The 16579-nt window shown below is 38.1% G+C and overlaps 1 protein-coding gene across 2 annotated transcripts in view; it reads left to right on the top strand.

The window, feature by feature from the left end:
* Positions 1-15586, top strand: part of LOC148864744 (glycerol-3-phosphate acyltransferase ATS12, chloroplastic-like) — a 45431-nt gene extending 29845 nt beyond the window's left edge. The window contains exons 11-14 of one of the 2 annotated variants that reach the window (XM_088981593.1): positions 166-285; positions 386-499; positions 5728-5904; positions 15435-15586. In XM_088981593.1, coding sequence (XP_088837719.1) covers positions 166-285; positions 386-499; positions 5728-5862 — 369 coding nt within the window. In that variant the 3' untranslated portion in view covers positions 5863-5904; positions 15435-15586. Of the gene's footprint in view, positions 1-165; positions 286-385; positions 500-5727; positions 5905-15353 lie in introns of both variants that reach the window. The other variant, XM_088981592.1, reaches the window with a different exon arrangement.
* Positions 15587-16579: the final 993 nt, after the last annotated feature.

The raw sequence follows: 16579 nt of genomic DNA, 5'->3' as shown, positions 1-16579 counted from the left end.
TGGCTTTTATTTATTTCAATCTAAAAAATAATCTAGTTTTCTTCCGTCCTGTATGGTAAAACATACATATATCAGTAGTTAAAGTTTAAAACCATTATGTTTGACATATGCTTAATTTCCATTTCTTATCTTTATCAATCTCCTTTACCAATTTATTGGGGGCAGGCACCCTTTGATGTTTCTTCAGTAGACAATATGAGAAGACTTGTAGATCATTCAGGTATTCCAGGTCACATTTACCCTTTAGCATTGATATGCCATGACTTAATGCCCCCACCACCCCAGGTAGGCTCTTATCTCTGACTTTTTTCTCTTACAGTTTTCATTTATTATTTTTTGTGTTTCTTTTCCTCGAACTTGATGAAAACACAATCTCTTTCTCCAGGTTGAAAAAGAAATTGGAGAGCGGAGAGAAATTTCGTTTCATGGGGTTGGGTTATCTATAGCTTCAGAAATCAACTTTAGTCAAGTTGCTACTCACCATGAAGACTCTGAAGAGGTTTGCTCTGCATATTTTCTACATGGGTTACCATCATAATTTTTGATAGTATCCTATTATAGGATTGGTTCCTTTAGATGTGGTAACTATCCTGTGTTTCTTTAAATTTGCAATGCTCGGAATTGTTTAGCTAAAACCAGAGTTCTTTCACAAATTATCCATGTTCCACCCCACACTTGTTTTATTAGATTTGTTACTCATGAGCTGCAGTCATAAGTGGTAGACTAATAGCCAACAAAATTTCTGTTGCATCTTATACATGTTGAAAATTGTTCTCTACTTATATCATTATATGGATGCTATCTCATTTATTATATCCAGAACTATGTTTAAAGAACAAAAAATTTGGCGATAAAAAATGAGGAAGATTACCATCCTTTTTTCTTCTGTTTTTCCTTAGTTTTTCCCCTGATCAATGATAGATGAAAAGAAGTTCAATCAATCTCTACAATGAATATCCTTCAAATAATGCAGTGCAAAACAGGGAATACATTACATAGAATAAAAAAGAAACTGGCATAAGCTTGCTCTTGGACTTCAACCCCTAGTAGAGCATCTTGTTTGCCATGGAATTAGCTGACTTAAAATACCATCTGCAAGGGCCATAGCCCAATGTTTGTCCCAGCCATCCAGAGTTGGGAGGGCCATTAGCCAATGCTTGCACCTCTGCAGCTATACCTTGAAACTTACAACTTAAGAAGTCACTGAAATGTAACTCATGCAACATGTCTTTTCATCTATAAAAAAAAAATAACGTGTCTTTTCCCAGATAACCTTCCACATCTCTTTAAGGTAAGTTATATTGTCTATTGATGGTTATTTATCATTTACTCAAGTTTTTATCCTTGGTTTCCGATTTTCTCATAGTTTATAACTATAACATTGTTTCCATGAACTTTTTATTAATGTGCCTCGAGACTTCCTATTCTATTGAAACTTATATTTGCGTGAAAAATGAAATCTGAAGCCCTTCATTTTTTTATTTTTTTTTTGGGGGGGGGGCTCTGGTTGCCTGTCTACTGCTTCAATGCCTCAACACCACTTGGTAGATATTAGGAGAAACTGGTTTTTATGTGTAATATTCAGCCCTGAAGTATATTTCTTATTGGGTAGTTTATACCTATGTTTATCAACCACAGACATTATAGATGTGGATAATATTATTAAATAATTGTGATTATATCAGAGTTCAGAAATTGCACGAAGGGGCCATTTGATAACAGCAGTAGCTTGACTGAACAACTCAATCACTTATTGCTTTCTCTTTTTGCGAATAAGATTTTTAAGGAGGTGGTGCACTCCTTAATGGCTGAAGTTGGGTTGAGTACTAGATCCTCAAATATTTTATTCACTAAAAGAAAAAAGCAATAAGTAATTCAGTTCAGCCACTTTAGTCATTATCAAATAACCCTTAATCCTTGGGTAATTGGTGTAACACTTTAAATTCAATTTTTGAAATGCATTTTGATCTGCTCTAAAACAGTAAAAAAATCTTTCAAAATTTTGTTGAGGCTTTGAAGTTCCAAATGAATGTAAGAAAAATATTAGGTCATTTCCTAAAATTTCTCTTTTTTTTATGTCATTACATTTTGGTTTCCTATTCCCTTTAAAACACTCATCTCATCTCCTCATCTTCCTATTTATTTATTTTTGTTTTCTTTTTCAACGTCTAAGCCTTGTCCAAACTATATGGGTCAGCTACATGAATCCTGTTTTGCCATTCCATTCTATTCAATGTCATATCCATTGTTAAATTATCAGCACTTAAATTATTTCTTATGGGTATTGTAGATGGTCTTCTATGCACGTGATCAAACTATAAGTACATGGACTTAGCCCCCCTATAAGAATGTGCCGAAGGCATTAAGACAAACGTCTGTGGCACATCACCTAACACAACCAAATTGAGATTTCTGCACAGAAGAAAAGAAAAGAAAATGCACAGACACCCACAACAACCAGGAACCCCAAGTCCGTACAACAATCCTCTATCAAAGCCTGATGCACAGGAATCTGTGCATGCAATAAAGACTGGAATCATCTCACAACCTGTGATAGTGCAGCAACCATCTCCGCTACAGCACCACACCATCACAACGGTGCCAGCGCAACAGTGTGGCATACCAAGATAAAATGCAAATATTGCTCTACTCAGATAGCACAATGCAGTAACTAGTCATCCTGATTTCACCCAAGGCAGAAAAGGGGCAGGACTGTAGCCAAAGTCATGTTCCCATGTGAACCCGGAAAAGGAGGCATAGGCCTCTGACCCTGAGATCCCCATGACAACGCATGGTGAAACCTTACTTGTGAATCCCTTCTCCCATATCTTACTGACTACCAAACTTACTATGATTGGAAGATCCCCTTCCTTATCACGTTACCTTCCTATTTGGATAGAAAACTCTGCCTATAAATAAGATGAAGACCAGGCTTTCCACACTTCACGTCTTTGGAGAGAATAAACCATTCCTTGCTATGTCTTTCACCTCCTCCAACCTTCTGTAATCTACATCCACTATTTCTTTCCCTAAGAAAGCCATCTTCCGTCCTTTAGGAAGACCTCATACTGCCACCTTACCCCCCCTGCCTACACAAACCATTTTAGTCCTGCCTACACAAACCATTTTAGTCTACTTTCTCTCATTCATCATCTATTGGAGCTACCTCTAGGTTTCTCTGAATGACATCATTTCTGTTCCTATCCCTTTTAGTTTTTACACTCATCCATCTCAGTATACGGCCCATACGCATTTTTCCAATCTCATTTTTTGGACATGTTATTTCTTGGCTGCCCAACACTCTACTCCATACAGCATTGTTGTCCTTACAATTGTTTTATAGAAATTTCCTTTTAATCTAAGCAGTATTCACCTATGACATAAGACTCTAGGTGCACCCCTCTAGTTTTCCCATCCTGCTCCAATTATATTGACATAAGACTCTTGATTTTACTTTTATCATTATTAAATCTACATTGCACATATATATATATATATTTTTAGTTGTACTTATTTTAAAACCTTTTGTTTCTAAGGTGTTTGTCCATAAACCTAATTTTACATTTAATCCTTTGTTAGTTTCATCAATTAATACTATATTATCAGCAAACAACATGCACCATAGGTACACACACACACACCAAGCTATGTGTTGACCTTTGTACTCATGAATTTGAATTTGTAAGTTTTATGAGAACCATTTAAATTGTTTGGTTTCATTCATGAAGCACCACATAGCTTTTGCCTCCTCCAAAAGACAACTAATTACCACCTTGGAGTCTCCTTCAATAACTAGTCTTTCAGTTCACATCTCCTTGGCTTTTTGTACACCAAAGGTCGCTCCCATTAACCCAGCCTTTTTGCACTTGGCAATGATACTTCCACTCTCATCCCTTATTGCACCTCCAATACCAGATGGCTTCAGGTTACCCACACTACTCCCATCAAGGTAAAGCTTTCACCACCCTCTGCCTGGTGGTGGCGACTCCTTTGTAACTCTTATCTTTCTAGAAGATGAAGCCAAAACTGCCCCCCCTCTAAGTATATCGTCCATTATGAAATCAGAATAAATAAATGAATGAATGAAGTTCTCACCCAATATGTAACTCTCATGTCATTTTTGCGTCTTAGTAAGTCATTTACTTGGGTAAATGCACTTATCCGGACTAGCGTTTCCTGGGAAACACTTACCCAAATAAGTTCACTTACCAGTGTTCTTTTATTCCCCAAGTAAAGTTGTACAATGACCGGTTTATATAAAAAATGACATTATTGAAGGGACAATATTGTCCCATGACGCATTAGCAGTTTTCGATGAGGATGGGCAAGTGATTTACCCAAATCTCAGCAGTGTATTACTTGCCCAAGTAAATGAGCCATTCGGGAATCATTCTTTTCTATAGGACCCACTAATACTGAAATATGAACGTGGGTTTATTTCTTTTCCATGGGACCCACCAACTTACCTGTCCCTACTTCCTGGAAAACAAACAAGACCTTAGAGTAGTAGTTACAATTAAGGCTTCCTTGCTCAATTCTTTCTCTTTGAAAATTTGTGCATTTCTTTCCTCCCATAATGTCCAGTCTATTGTAGCTTCTGTGGATTTTCACATTATTCTACCTCTTATTTTTGGGCATCAAAGCATTGAAACATCAAACGACCTATCCAAGCTGACGAGATCTCACCTGCAACCAAAAAGAGTCAGGAACCGATTCCAAATACAACAAGCCAATGGACAGGAGATTAGCCTGAATATTTTTAGTCAATTAATCTGTGACTAGTGCAAATAAATAAGGACTAAGTGCTGTGAGCCTTGGTGAAGACCCATTCTAACTATAAAATCTGATTTCTCTCTCACAAGCGTTCTAACATAGATTGTTGCATCCTCACACATATCCTTGATTAGGCTCACATACATATTCGCAAATTCAACAATGAGAGCTTGTCTTACACCGCCAGTCCTAAAATTGGATAAAGGAGGCTTGTGTCAGATTTGCAGCCAGCATTCAAACCTTTTGCCAAATTCTTATGGTCATGGATCCCAGTTAGGGAACTGGGGTTTAACTTCTTGCTTTAGAGATGGTCCAATTAGATTGGTGTGTCCTACCTGCCGCTGGTTCTCTCATGTTTTGTAGTGAAATGGGGAGGAAAGGGTGACAAACGAATAGAAATTAACCCAACAGCACATTGGGGATGCATTAATGGTGAGGTGTGCTAGAAAGAGAAACACTACATGAAATGGATCTCATTTTGAGATGTTGCTATAGGACTATGGTCATGGAGGAGATTGTACCATTTTCCTTATGTTGTTCCACTCCTTCCTCTTGAAGGAGATGTGCATGCAAATCCCATATCTTTTGATCCTTAATAAAATGTTGTTAGCAATTGAGGTAACAAAGAAACTATATGCACTTTTCTGAAGTCTGCTACCAATGGACTCTCACCATATTTGAAAGTGTAAGAGCACAGTAACTGCAGTAGTGGTGGTAGTAGATGGAAAGTTCTATTGTTTATTTTTTATTTGTGTATGATCTAGGAGGCATGGCATTTTATACAATTCACTGAGTTTCTTTGATAAAATATGAACTTTAACTCCAAAGTAATAGATACAAGTAGCTTTTATTTCTTTGAATCAGTTCTTTGAACTAAACCATCATTGATTTCTTCATTCTCATGCTCTTATTCTGTATTGGTTGAGTTCTAAATGAGCCTACTTATAATTTCAGGCTAGGATGGTCTTCTCACAGTCTCTCTATAGTTCTGTGACTGAGCAATACAATGTGCTGAACTCTGCTATACATCAAGATCAAGGACTTGATGCATCAATAGCTACTGTCTCTTTGTCACAACCCTGGCAATAGTTGGCTCTTGTAGCTTATTGTGTTATGCTCCTTTCTTATCAGGTTTGTCTTTCCTTCAATATGTTCTGTTGTAACATAATCAGACCAAGTATCTTGATTAAGTATCTTTGAGAATTCTAATTGTTAGGTCTCTGTATTAGCTAACATTTATTAGACTTCAGTTGCACAAAACCTTTTTCAGTCAATATTAGTACTGGTTAAATGTTTTCATGTTTTCTTGATGTGTAAAACATTTTTGATAATGGCATTTCATGTGGGTAGTTTTGATCTTTATGAAAATCTTACCTTTGTTAAAAGGGACATGTGGGTAGTTCAGGATCAACTTGGTATATTTTTTATTTTATTTAATTTTTGTTCTATCATATTAATCTTGTTGTGGATTCTAATGCCTTTTTGAGGTTCCTTTTCACATATATGAATTTAATAGGCATTGAATGGTATTTATTCAGGGAATTTTTGTTTGCAATATCTTTCCAGTCTGTTTTTGAGAAGAAAAAGTGTGTATATGTAAAATGATGTACATCAATATACAAAAAAATGGTAGTCCCCATTAAAACAAAACTAAGCATAGAGCTGTTTTTATCAATGTTTTAAAATGTGGAGGCATGACGCAAGGCGTTCCACTACCTAGATGTGTGTGGCATAAGCCTCCCGAATACAAGGAGGCATAAGCCTTCTTAAGAGGAGGAAGAAGGAGGGGGAGGAGGATCTCATTTTTCTTTATTTTGACTAAAACTATTCTATATTAAGAAGAATGAAGATGCATGATACTTAGCTGGAAGGCATGATCCTGGCTCACTTTCTTTTCCCATCTCTTTCCTTCTCTTCCATTTTCTTTTCTTTCTTTTCTCTTTTCTCTCTTCTTTTTTTTTTTCCTTTTTGTTTGTCTTTTTATATGAGGTATATGTGAGGCACACGAGGCATATGCCTCTAGCACACCTCATGGAACAGGCATATGAGGTGTACGCCTCATGGTGCAGGAACATGAAGGAAGCTGTAAGGGACTTTTCTTTTTGTTTGTCTTTTTAGTTTATGGCCTGGGCTGCCAGTTTCGTTAATGTGGCTTGCGAGGCAAGTTTCTTGGTTATCAGCCTATATAAAGAGAAGGGGTAGATCTGTAAGGGACTTTTTGGCTTATTTTCAATCAATATTATCAAATTTAAAGGCTTGTTACATCCCTTACAACCTGTTCCTTGTTCTGATCGTCCTGATTCTCTAAATCTATCTCTTCCCATACTCTCCCTACATCAGTTTGCTATCAGAGAAAACTCATCCATTGCCATGGATGCAAGAGGAAGATCTGGTTGTGGAGGCAGAGGACAGAAAGCACAGCAAGCTGAGATTTTAGAGATGCGACATATGATTGAACAGTTGTCATGTCAAGTGCAAGCACCACAAAGGCAGTGATGTGCGGAGGCCCGAATGGAGATACTGGAAGTCAGTTGGTGTACTGGAAGATGACCGGGAAGAATATGAAGGATCTGATTATGAAGATGATATTGATCCTTTTCATAATCTTTAAGGGAGAGATGAACCAGACCATGGGAGTTTAGAGGAGAGACTGGTAAGTGCTTTGGACTTGAATATGGGTGGAGTTAAAGTAGAATTACCTGATTTTTATGGAATGTCAAGTGCTGAGGATTATTTAGATTGGGAGATAACTGTTGAATATTTCTTTGAATGGAAGGTGATGTAAGACGAAAGAAAAGTTCAGTTTGTTAAGCTAAAATTGAAGGGAGGTGCTCTCAATGGTGGAAGAGAGATGAGGAAGTATTCATCAAAAAAAAAAAAAAAAGAGAGATGAGGAAGTATGCTTTCATCAAGGAAAAGCAAAGATTAGATCGTGGGAAGACCATAGTTGTCAAGGCGATGCCTAGGAGGGTGCCTAGGTGACAAGGCACCCTTGGAGGCTCGCCTCGCCTAATTGCCAAATAGTTTTCTATAGCGTGTTATAAGCAAACTTTTATATTCTTATTTTTTTTGAGGTTATAATTATATAATAGACATTTTTTTTAAACTAAAATATTCATTTTGTGTGTTTACATACTAATTTCTTTTTCTTCTTCTTCTTCTTCTTCTTCTTCTACCATAGGATATGTCTTATGAAGTTTATACTTGTCTTATGAAAATTATGGATATTTATCAAGGAAATATGATTATGGAACCTAGGGAACTACCATAGGATACATGTTTTTACTTAAAAAAATCCATCGCCTAGGTGACAAGGCGCCCCCCTGTTGCCTAGCCTTGCCTTGGCGCCTTGAAAACTATGGGGAAGACATGAAGAGAAAGATGCAGAAACAGTTCCTGCCTGCTGATTGTTTTAGGGACAGGTACTGGTGCTTCCATGAGTTGAAACAAAGGGATCGTGGTGTGGAGGACTATTCAAATGAGTTTAATAACTTGTTGGTGCGTGTCGGCCTCCAAGAAACTAATGATCAACTTACTGCCCATTATTTATCAGGCCTGAATTTCTCGATTCAAGATGAGATAGGGGTGGTTCGGCTCACAAATCTGGAGGATGCTAAACAGCATGCCCTTTGGGCTGAAGCTAGAGTCAGAAGGTTAGGTTAAGGAGAGTCCCAGCTGTACTCATTGATGCAGATTCAAATCAGAGGTCTTATGGGGCTGCTAGGAACACAAGGACTGAGCTTAGTGCTTCCCGTTATGATAGAGGTGCTGCTGGTGGCAGCCGGACAGGGCTCAAGGGTATGGACGAATGCAAGAAAGGTAGGGAAGTTGCCAGACCAGCAACTGGTTGCACAGGTGCTGGATCTTCCAAGGATGTTAGCATGCCCTCAATATGTTTTACATGTAGGGAAAGGGGACACACCTCTTTTTTTTTTTTTTCTTTTGATCAGCAAAGAAAGATTGATTTTATTAATAGTGAGAGAACAAGTTACAAGATTACAACAAAACAGAAGATACAGTTGTTACTTCGCAATGTGTTATTGTAAGCCCAAAAAAATGCTCTGTAAACTCCCTTTAGTTAATTGAGTCAGCCATCCCGTTTTCAGCCCTTCTGATCCAAGTGAAAGAAGCATTGAGTTCCGTTGCTAAGCTTTCAATCTCCCGTAGGTAATGCCTATAAATCCAAGGAGCATTAAGCCTGTTACTAGACCAATGGCAAGTTTTAGCCCCTGAAGCAGTATAAAAGCTCAGCCTTTATTGAGTTGATGTTCACAGTGAAGAGTTAATCTTGTTGAAAGAGATGATGAAGATGAAGAACCTGTGGAGCCTGTGTATGATGACTATGGAGATGAAGAGGAAGAAGTGGATGTATTTCCTTCCCAAGGTGAGAGTTTGGTGGTGAGAAGGGTGCGAACATCCCCTAAGAGTGAAGAAGAGGAGGATTGGCATCGTCGAAGCATATTCCACACATGCGCTACTTGTGGTGGAAAGGTGTGCAATCTGATTTTCAATGGAGGATGTTGTAGAAAAGCTAAAGCTGCCTACGAAGAAACATCCACAACCTTACAAGGTTGCTTGGTTCCAAAAAGGTATGCAGTTTCCCATTACTTCACATTGCCTTGTAAGATTTACCTTTCAACCTGTAAATTTAAGGAATGCAAGAAGTCAGGTATGATGTATATGCTGGCTGATAGGAGTTATATGGCTACTAACCAACTGGATGAGTTGATAAAAATCCCTAAGGAAGTGCAGCCATTGCTAGAACAATTTGTTAAGCTTGTTAATGAGAAGTTTCCAAGTGGTCTACCTCCATTATGCAATGTGCAGCATGTTATAGATTTGGTGCCAGGTGCAACCTTGCCAAATCTTCCTGCCTGCTGTATGCCACCTACTCGAATGGTTGAAGTGAAAAGACAAGTGGAAGACCTGATTGCAAAGGGTTGATTCGTGAAAGCAAAAGCCCATGTGCAGTCCCAGCATTGCTTACACCAAAGAAAGACAGCTCATGGAGGATGTGTGTGGACAGTTGCACAATCAACAAAATCACCATAAAATACCAGTTTCCAGTTTCCAATTCCCAGATTAGATGATATGTTGGATCAGATCAGATCAGATGTCAGGGTCCAGAATTTTCTCCAAGTTGGACTTAAGATCTGATTACCACCAAATCCATATGAGGAGTGGAGATGAGCGGAGGACAACATTTAAGACACTAGATGGTCTTTATGAATGGTTGGTGATGTCATTTGGGTTGTCCAATGCTCCTAGCACATTTATGCATGCCATGACTACAACCCTTTTTGAACTCATTTGTTGTAGTTTATTTTGATGACATTCTGGTTTACAATCATAAGGAAGAGCACTTAGATCACTTATGCCTTCTTGGAGACTCTTCACAAAGAAAAGGCTCTTTATTAATCTTAAAAAGTGTTCATTCTCATGTGACAAAGTAGTAATTTTGGAGTATACTGGTTCAGATGAGGGGCTACAACTAGGTACTGAAAAGGTGAAAGCTATTGTTGAATGGCCTACACCACAATCTCTGGAAAATATATGCAGTTTTCATGGATTGGACTCTTTCTATAGGAGGTTCGTTCGGAATTTCAGCAACATTATGAACCCCATTACTCAATGCTTAAGTCAGAGACATTTTTCATGGACTGGAGCAGCAGAGAAAGCCTTCCAAAGAATAAAAAATCCATGCCAGAAGCTCGTCCTTGTGTTAGCAGATTTTGAAAAGGTCTTTGTTGTGGAGCGTGATTCTTCTTCACATGTTGGAATTGGTGCAGTCCTTAGCCAAGAGAGCAGACCAATAGCTTATTTTAGTGAAAAGTAATCAGGATGTAAGACAAGATACTCTACATATGACTTGGAGTTCTATGCTTTGGTAAGAGCCCTACAGTATTGGTGGCACTACCTAAACCTAATACACCGAGAGTTTGTGGTTTATTCTGATCATCAGGCCTTTAGATATCAAAGTTCACAAAAACAAGCTCAGTCCTAGACATGCCAAGTGGAGTTCTTATCTGTAAGAGTTCTCTTTCTCTTTGAGACAAGTCAAATGTGGTGGCTGATGCTTTGAGCCAAAGATCTGTTCTGTTGTCAAGTTTGAAGGTACAAATGGTTGGATTTGAAGAATTGAGAACACAATACAGCAATGGTCCTTTTTTTCAGTCACATTGAAGGAATTGGATGAACCAACCAGCAGGAAGGATTCTCCATTTGTTTTGCTTGAAGGTTATTTATTTAAGGGAAATCAATTATGTATTCCCGAAGGTTCACTATGGGATCAAATCATAAGAGAGCTGCATGGAGGAGGGTTGGGAGGTTATTTAGGTAGAGATAAGACAATGGTTATGGCGTCTGGTCGCTATTTCTGGCCTCATATGTTCTAAACGTGGACAGATTAGTGAGACCTGAGACGCTGCAGTGTTTTTTTTTATCGGTAATAGAAAATTTATTTATAAAACATAAATGATTACAGCTTTTAGGTAGCCTCGGCTACCCCACACGGGCTGAATCAAAGGACATCAGTTACTAGAAATCTTTAACTTTTCACTTTACAAATTAGCCCAAAGCACTGTTGCCTGTTTATCCCTCGCCTTTCTAACTGATCTGCTAAACCATTGGCTGATCTTGGGGTCCATTGAAAAACCAGCTGCATATCCTTTGAAATACTCCTGAACTTTCTGATTTCATTTTTGAAGCACCACGGAGTCTGCTCAGTTCGCTTCACCCAGCTTAGGACAACTTTAGAGTTTCCTTCAACTACCAGTCTCCTTACCCCCAACTCCATAGATTTTCCAATCCCAAATATCACTGCCTTCAACTCAGCTGTAGTTGAATCCCCTACTCCAAGTGGTCCGGAGAACAAACCCAATATTACTCCATTTTCATCCCTTAATACCCTGGGTTACCAAGCTACTACCGTCGAAATTCAGTTTGAGGAATCCATTTTCAGGAGGGACCCAGTCTCCTAGGATTTTTGTTTTTGAGGATGACGGAGCTGCCACTGTGCCCCACGATCTGATTATATCATCAATAGTAGAGTTTGAGAATAAACTCAATGATTTCACCCAATGTGCCACCTTTACCATGATGCTTTCTATTGGTGATTCTTTGCTTCTTTTCTTTCCCTAAAAAATTCTTAAATTTTTTTCCTCTTACACTGTCCATAGGGGCAATCACAAAATACAGGTCTGTACATGCCATTACCAGTGCTGGAATCACCATGGGTACATCTAAGCACGGACTTTGTGTTAGGATTGCCGAAGATGGCAAGGGAACATGACTTGGTTTTTGTTGTGGTTGATCATTTTTCAAAGATGGCACTCTTTATCCCATGTTCTAAGACAGCTGATGCTACTCATGTAGCTAGGGATGCACATGGGTCGGATTGGATTCGAATTAGGGTATATTCAAATCCGATCCGACACTGTTTATGTCGGATCCGATCTGATCGGATCTGATAGGGTTCAATTTGAATTTGAATCCTATCGGTAAGTTGGATCTTCGGATCTGATCCGATCCGACTTGTTTTCTTTAAAAATTAATAAATTATTAAAAGAAAAATAAAATATGCTAATGTAAATAAAGTAAAAACAAAAATTACAAATATTATTTAATTATTTTCATCATATATATACATGTTTTTTATAACAAATAAATAATATAACAAATTTATAAAAATATAATATAAAAAATATACTTATAAATAAATAAATAACACATATATGTATAATATATATTTATATTTATAAATATATAATATATATCTGATAAGATCTTCTTGGATCGGATAGGGAGTGATTCGAATCCAATTCGATTTCTGATCTGGTCCTATCATCCGATCCGAAGATCCGAACAGGGGTGATCCGAATTTGACAAAATAGGATCGGATCTCAGATCGGACCGTATCATGATCCGATCCATTTTCACCCCTACATGTAGCATATTTGTTCTTCAAAGTTCTGTGATTGCATGGGGTGCCAACATCTATAGTTTCTGACCGTGTTGTTAAGTTTGTTAGTCAGTTTTGGAGATCACTTTGGAGGCATTTGGGGATCCAACTGAAGTATTCCAGCACATGCCATCCCTAAACTGATGGGCAAACAGAGGTTGTTAACAGAAGTTTGGGTAATATGCTAAAGAGTATTGTGGGAGAACATGTAAAGATATGGGATCAGGTCCTCCACCAAGTTGAGTTTGCTTATGATGACTCAGTTAATTACACCATTAACCATGACATGTTTTGGATCTTGTTCCATTACCACAGAAGGCTTGCGGAGAATGAAGATGGTGAGGCTTTTTCTGAACACATAAAGAAGATTCACAAGCAGGTGTGTGAATCCATAGAGTACAGCAATGAGCTCTATAAAGAAGTTGCTGACTCTCATAAGCACTTAAAGGAGTTCCAAGAGGGAGATATGGTATTGGTGTATCTAAGAAAAGAAAGATCTCCAAGGGGCAAATACAAATTGAATTAGAAGAAGTTTGGGCCATGCAAAATAATGAAGAAGATAAGAAACAATGCCTATGTTATAGATCTACTAGATCACTTGCAAATTAGTCCAATCTCTAATGTTACAGATTTGTCTTCTTATGAAGGATTTGATGGAGATGAAGAAATTGTAGTATCTGGACCAGAGCAGCTGCCAGTGAAACTACCTGAAGTTATTGAAGACATCCTAGATATTAAGGAGGTTCCATCCTGTAGGGGAAATCAGTACCGAAGGGTTTTGGTGAAATGGCTAGGAAAGCCAGTAGCAGAAAGAACATGGGTTGCAGAAAAGGAATTGAAATGACTTGATCCGGCAATTTACGCTGAGTTCCAGCAAGTATACTAGTCAGGGCCGAGTTCTTCTCACCCCCGGGAGATTGGTGCAGGAGAATGAAGACAACACAGCCCGTAGTACTGTAATATCACTATTCACGGGTTACTTTAGCAGAATCAACGCCTCTGGCATATGCCTCGGGGCATTTTGGGGCACCTCACCTGGAGGTGCGCCTCCAGGTGTACACTTCCCATGCCTTTTAAAACACTGGTTTTAATATAAACATTCCCTCTCCACTCCTGACCTAGAAGTCCATCATTCTCTGGAGTTCCTTTCCCAAGGTATCAATCTAATCTGAACTGAGAAATCTCTCTAATGTTGTTGAGATAGTTATTTAAGCACCATAGGCCCCTCTCAGTTCTCTGTCTCCACCGAACCACATTGACTTGAGTACCCAAAGTGAGGTAAGACTGTTGACAATCCACATACCTCTAAGGAGAGAGCACCTTGGCCTTTGTGAAATATGAATCACCAGAAGTATTGCTAAATGCTGAAAGATGCTGACTCCTGTTAAAAACATTGTTCTAAAAGGTAAGGGAGGTGTTTGCCTGTAGTTGCGGCGAGGTGCCCCAAAACACCCTGAGGTACATGTTCGAGGCATTGATGCCTTTAAGGCATATGCCTCAAGAACCTTTTGCGTTAGGCTTGCTGGAGGCGTATCCCTGATGTCAAGGTCTTTTTTTTTTCTCTTTAAACAATTAAGACCATCTCTACCCTATATTAGGATATTGGCCTGCCTTTTTTCTTACCATTTGCAATTTGAAAAACAGGGACATGATCGAGTAGTCAGTTTCCGGCCCCAAATAGTTGACAAATTGAACAGGAAGGCCAAAGCAATTAATCATTGTTCCACTGCGTTGACCATACCAGTATTTCCTATTGGAATTAGAGCAAGTGGATGTATTTCAGCTGTCTGTGTCATGTGATAGATGCATATAAATCAACTTGAAAATTTTTATAAGAATTAATATTAGTATGTTATCAGATAATTTGTTTGAAAAAAATTGTAACAAGAACACTCTGAATGAGCATACCAAGATGGATGTTTGACATGGTGCCCCAATGGCAAATGTGATTTCGCCTGGGTTGAGATCATGGTCCTCCTATTTAGCTTTAATACTGCAGCTACTAGATAGCTTGCGTCACTTTTGATCGAGGGGTTTGATCAAATGCAATTCAATGGGGTACTTCAAGAAGGTTCCTTGGAGATGCTTGTGTTAAATGTCAATGTCTGGCAATCTTGGGCTCATAGGCAAGATTTAATTTTGTGGGTTCAGACTCACTTGGCTTGTTGCTATGTTTGTTGTATTAGCATTGAACTTGATGTTTAAAAGGTAATTGTCCATATCGCAGGTCATGGCTCTGATTTTTTGAGTTAATAGTTTAGCCTATACGCCCTCTTCAATCTTCATGATAACAATGGAACACTCTAACCAATTAAGTTGAGAAGATTATGTTTCTTTCAAGTTTTAGATTTGCATATTTTTCTTTATTATGTTTTTTTCAACTTTTTTATAGGTGGTCCCTTCATTCAGGTGCTTATTTTGGTTGTGCACTTAGCTTCTCAAGCTTTAGGATCCTCGTGTACTTCAGTTATGTTTTTTGCTTTTAGGATAGTGTGTAGTGAGTCTTCATTTCCATAGGAGCTTGTATTACCAGTATACTTTACCTCCCTGTATAGTTGTTTGATGTCAATTTTTCTACATTTTTAGTAATATGACCCCTTCTAAATTAAATATTTGATAGGTTGTTTGATGTCAATTTTTCTGTCATGCACGGAAATGGCAACAGAGTAGTAAAATCCAGTTTCCATATGAATGATTTCAGGTGAAGTTGGACACCTTTGATCAGATTTTTATGCATGTGATTTTCTACACAAGGAAAGGAAGATACTTTTTGGAATTGAAACATATAATTTGGAGATGAATCATTGTTCGAGATAAGCTGCCCAGTGTACAGATTGTTTTCATTCCCTGAAATGCAACGTGCTTATCTTTGACAACTCCCCGCCCGCCCGCCCGCCCCCGCCCCCATGTGTAGTATCTCTTATATTGCTTAATTGGATTAACCGATTAAATGTTTCTATTTTCCTTTTATAGGCTCAGTGGAGTCCAAAATCTGTGCTTACTTTTGCTTTAGATTTGACTTTGTCTTGTTTTTTCTGTGAGAAGTAAAATGATGTGATCCTCACTTTTCTGTTGGGCAGACTAAGGTAGGGGGCAAAATGATATGATCCGAACTTTATATGCCAGAGAATTAAGGTAGAAGGGTTGTGATTTAAATGCAAAATTTGCATTGCCAATGACTGCAAATGAGGCAAAATGTAAATTTTGTAGCAGCTATAAAGCATATACCATGCTCAGTAGGGAGAGAGTACAAATGCAAAAATGTACAGTACAAAGACATGCAAAATAATACAAAAATACAAGGTTTTGCACTCTACATATTTGTATTTGTATTCCTTTCAAACTGAGCAATGGTTAAAACTAATGGATGCAAAACTAAACTAGGTGCAAAATTCGTATTTGGTTCAGATTTGCACTCCAAACAGAGCCTTGGGCTGTGTTTGTAAATGATGCAAATGGAGTGTAAATCCCAGGTCAGGGTAAATTTGCACTCTGGTTCACTTTTGCCTGTGTTTGGAAACATTACATCTATGCATTGACAAATATCAGACCAATGCATATTTGCATTGATAATAAGATGTAAAAGTACATCAATAAAAAGAAGCAAATTTGCATTCAATTGGGCTTTTGATAAAAAAAAGCATATGCTTTATTGGAATTTGTGTTTGCACCCATTACAGCTAAAAGCCTGTTTGATAAGAAGGTAAATTTGTCAGTGCAAAACTAACCAAATTTTGCAATTTATATGAACCGTTTTACACTACATATTTTTTTGCACATTTATTTGCATCGTTTCCAAACACAGCCTTAGGAAAGTTCTTGGGTATGTATGCCCAAGGTTCAAAA

This window comes from Nelumbo lutea, chromosome 3, assembly GCF_056320005.1.
Source record: "Nelumbo lutea isolate HS-2025 chromosome 3, American lotus-T2T, whole genome shotgun sequence".
Classification (NCBI taxonomy): Eukaryota; Viridiplantae; Streptophyta; class Magnoliopsida; order Proteales; family Nelumbonaceae; genus Nelumbo; species Nelumbo lutea.
The sequence above is the reverse complement of the archived record's forward strand: the minus strand, read 5'-3'. Positions and strand labels throughout refer to the sequence as shown.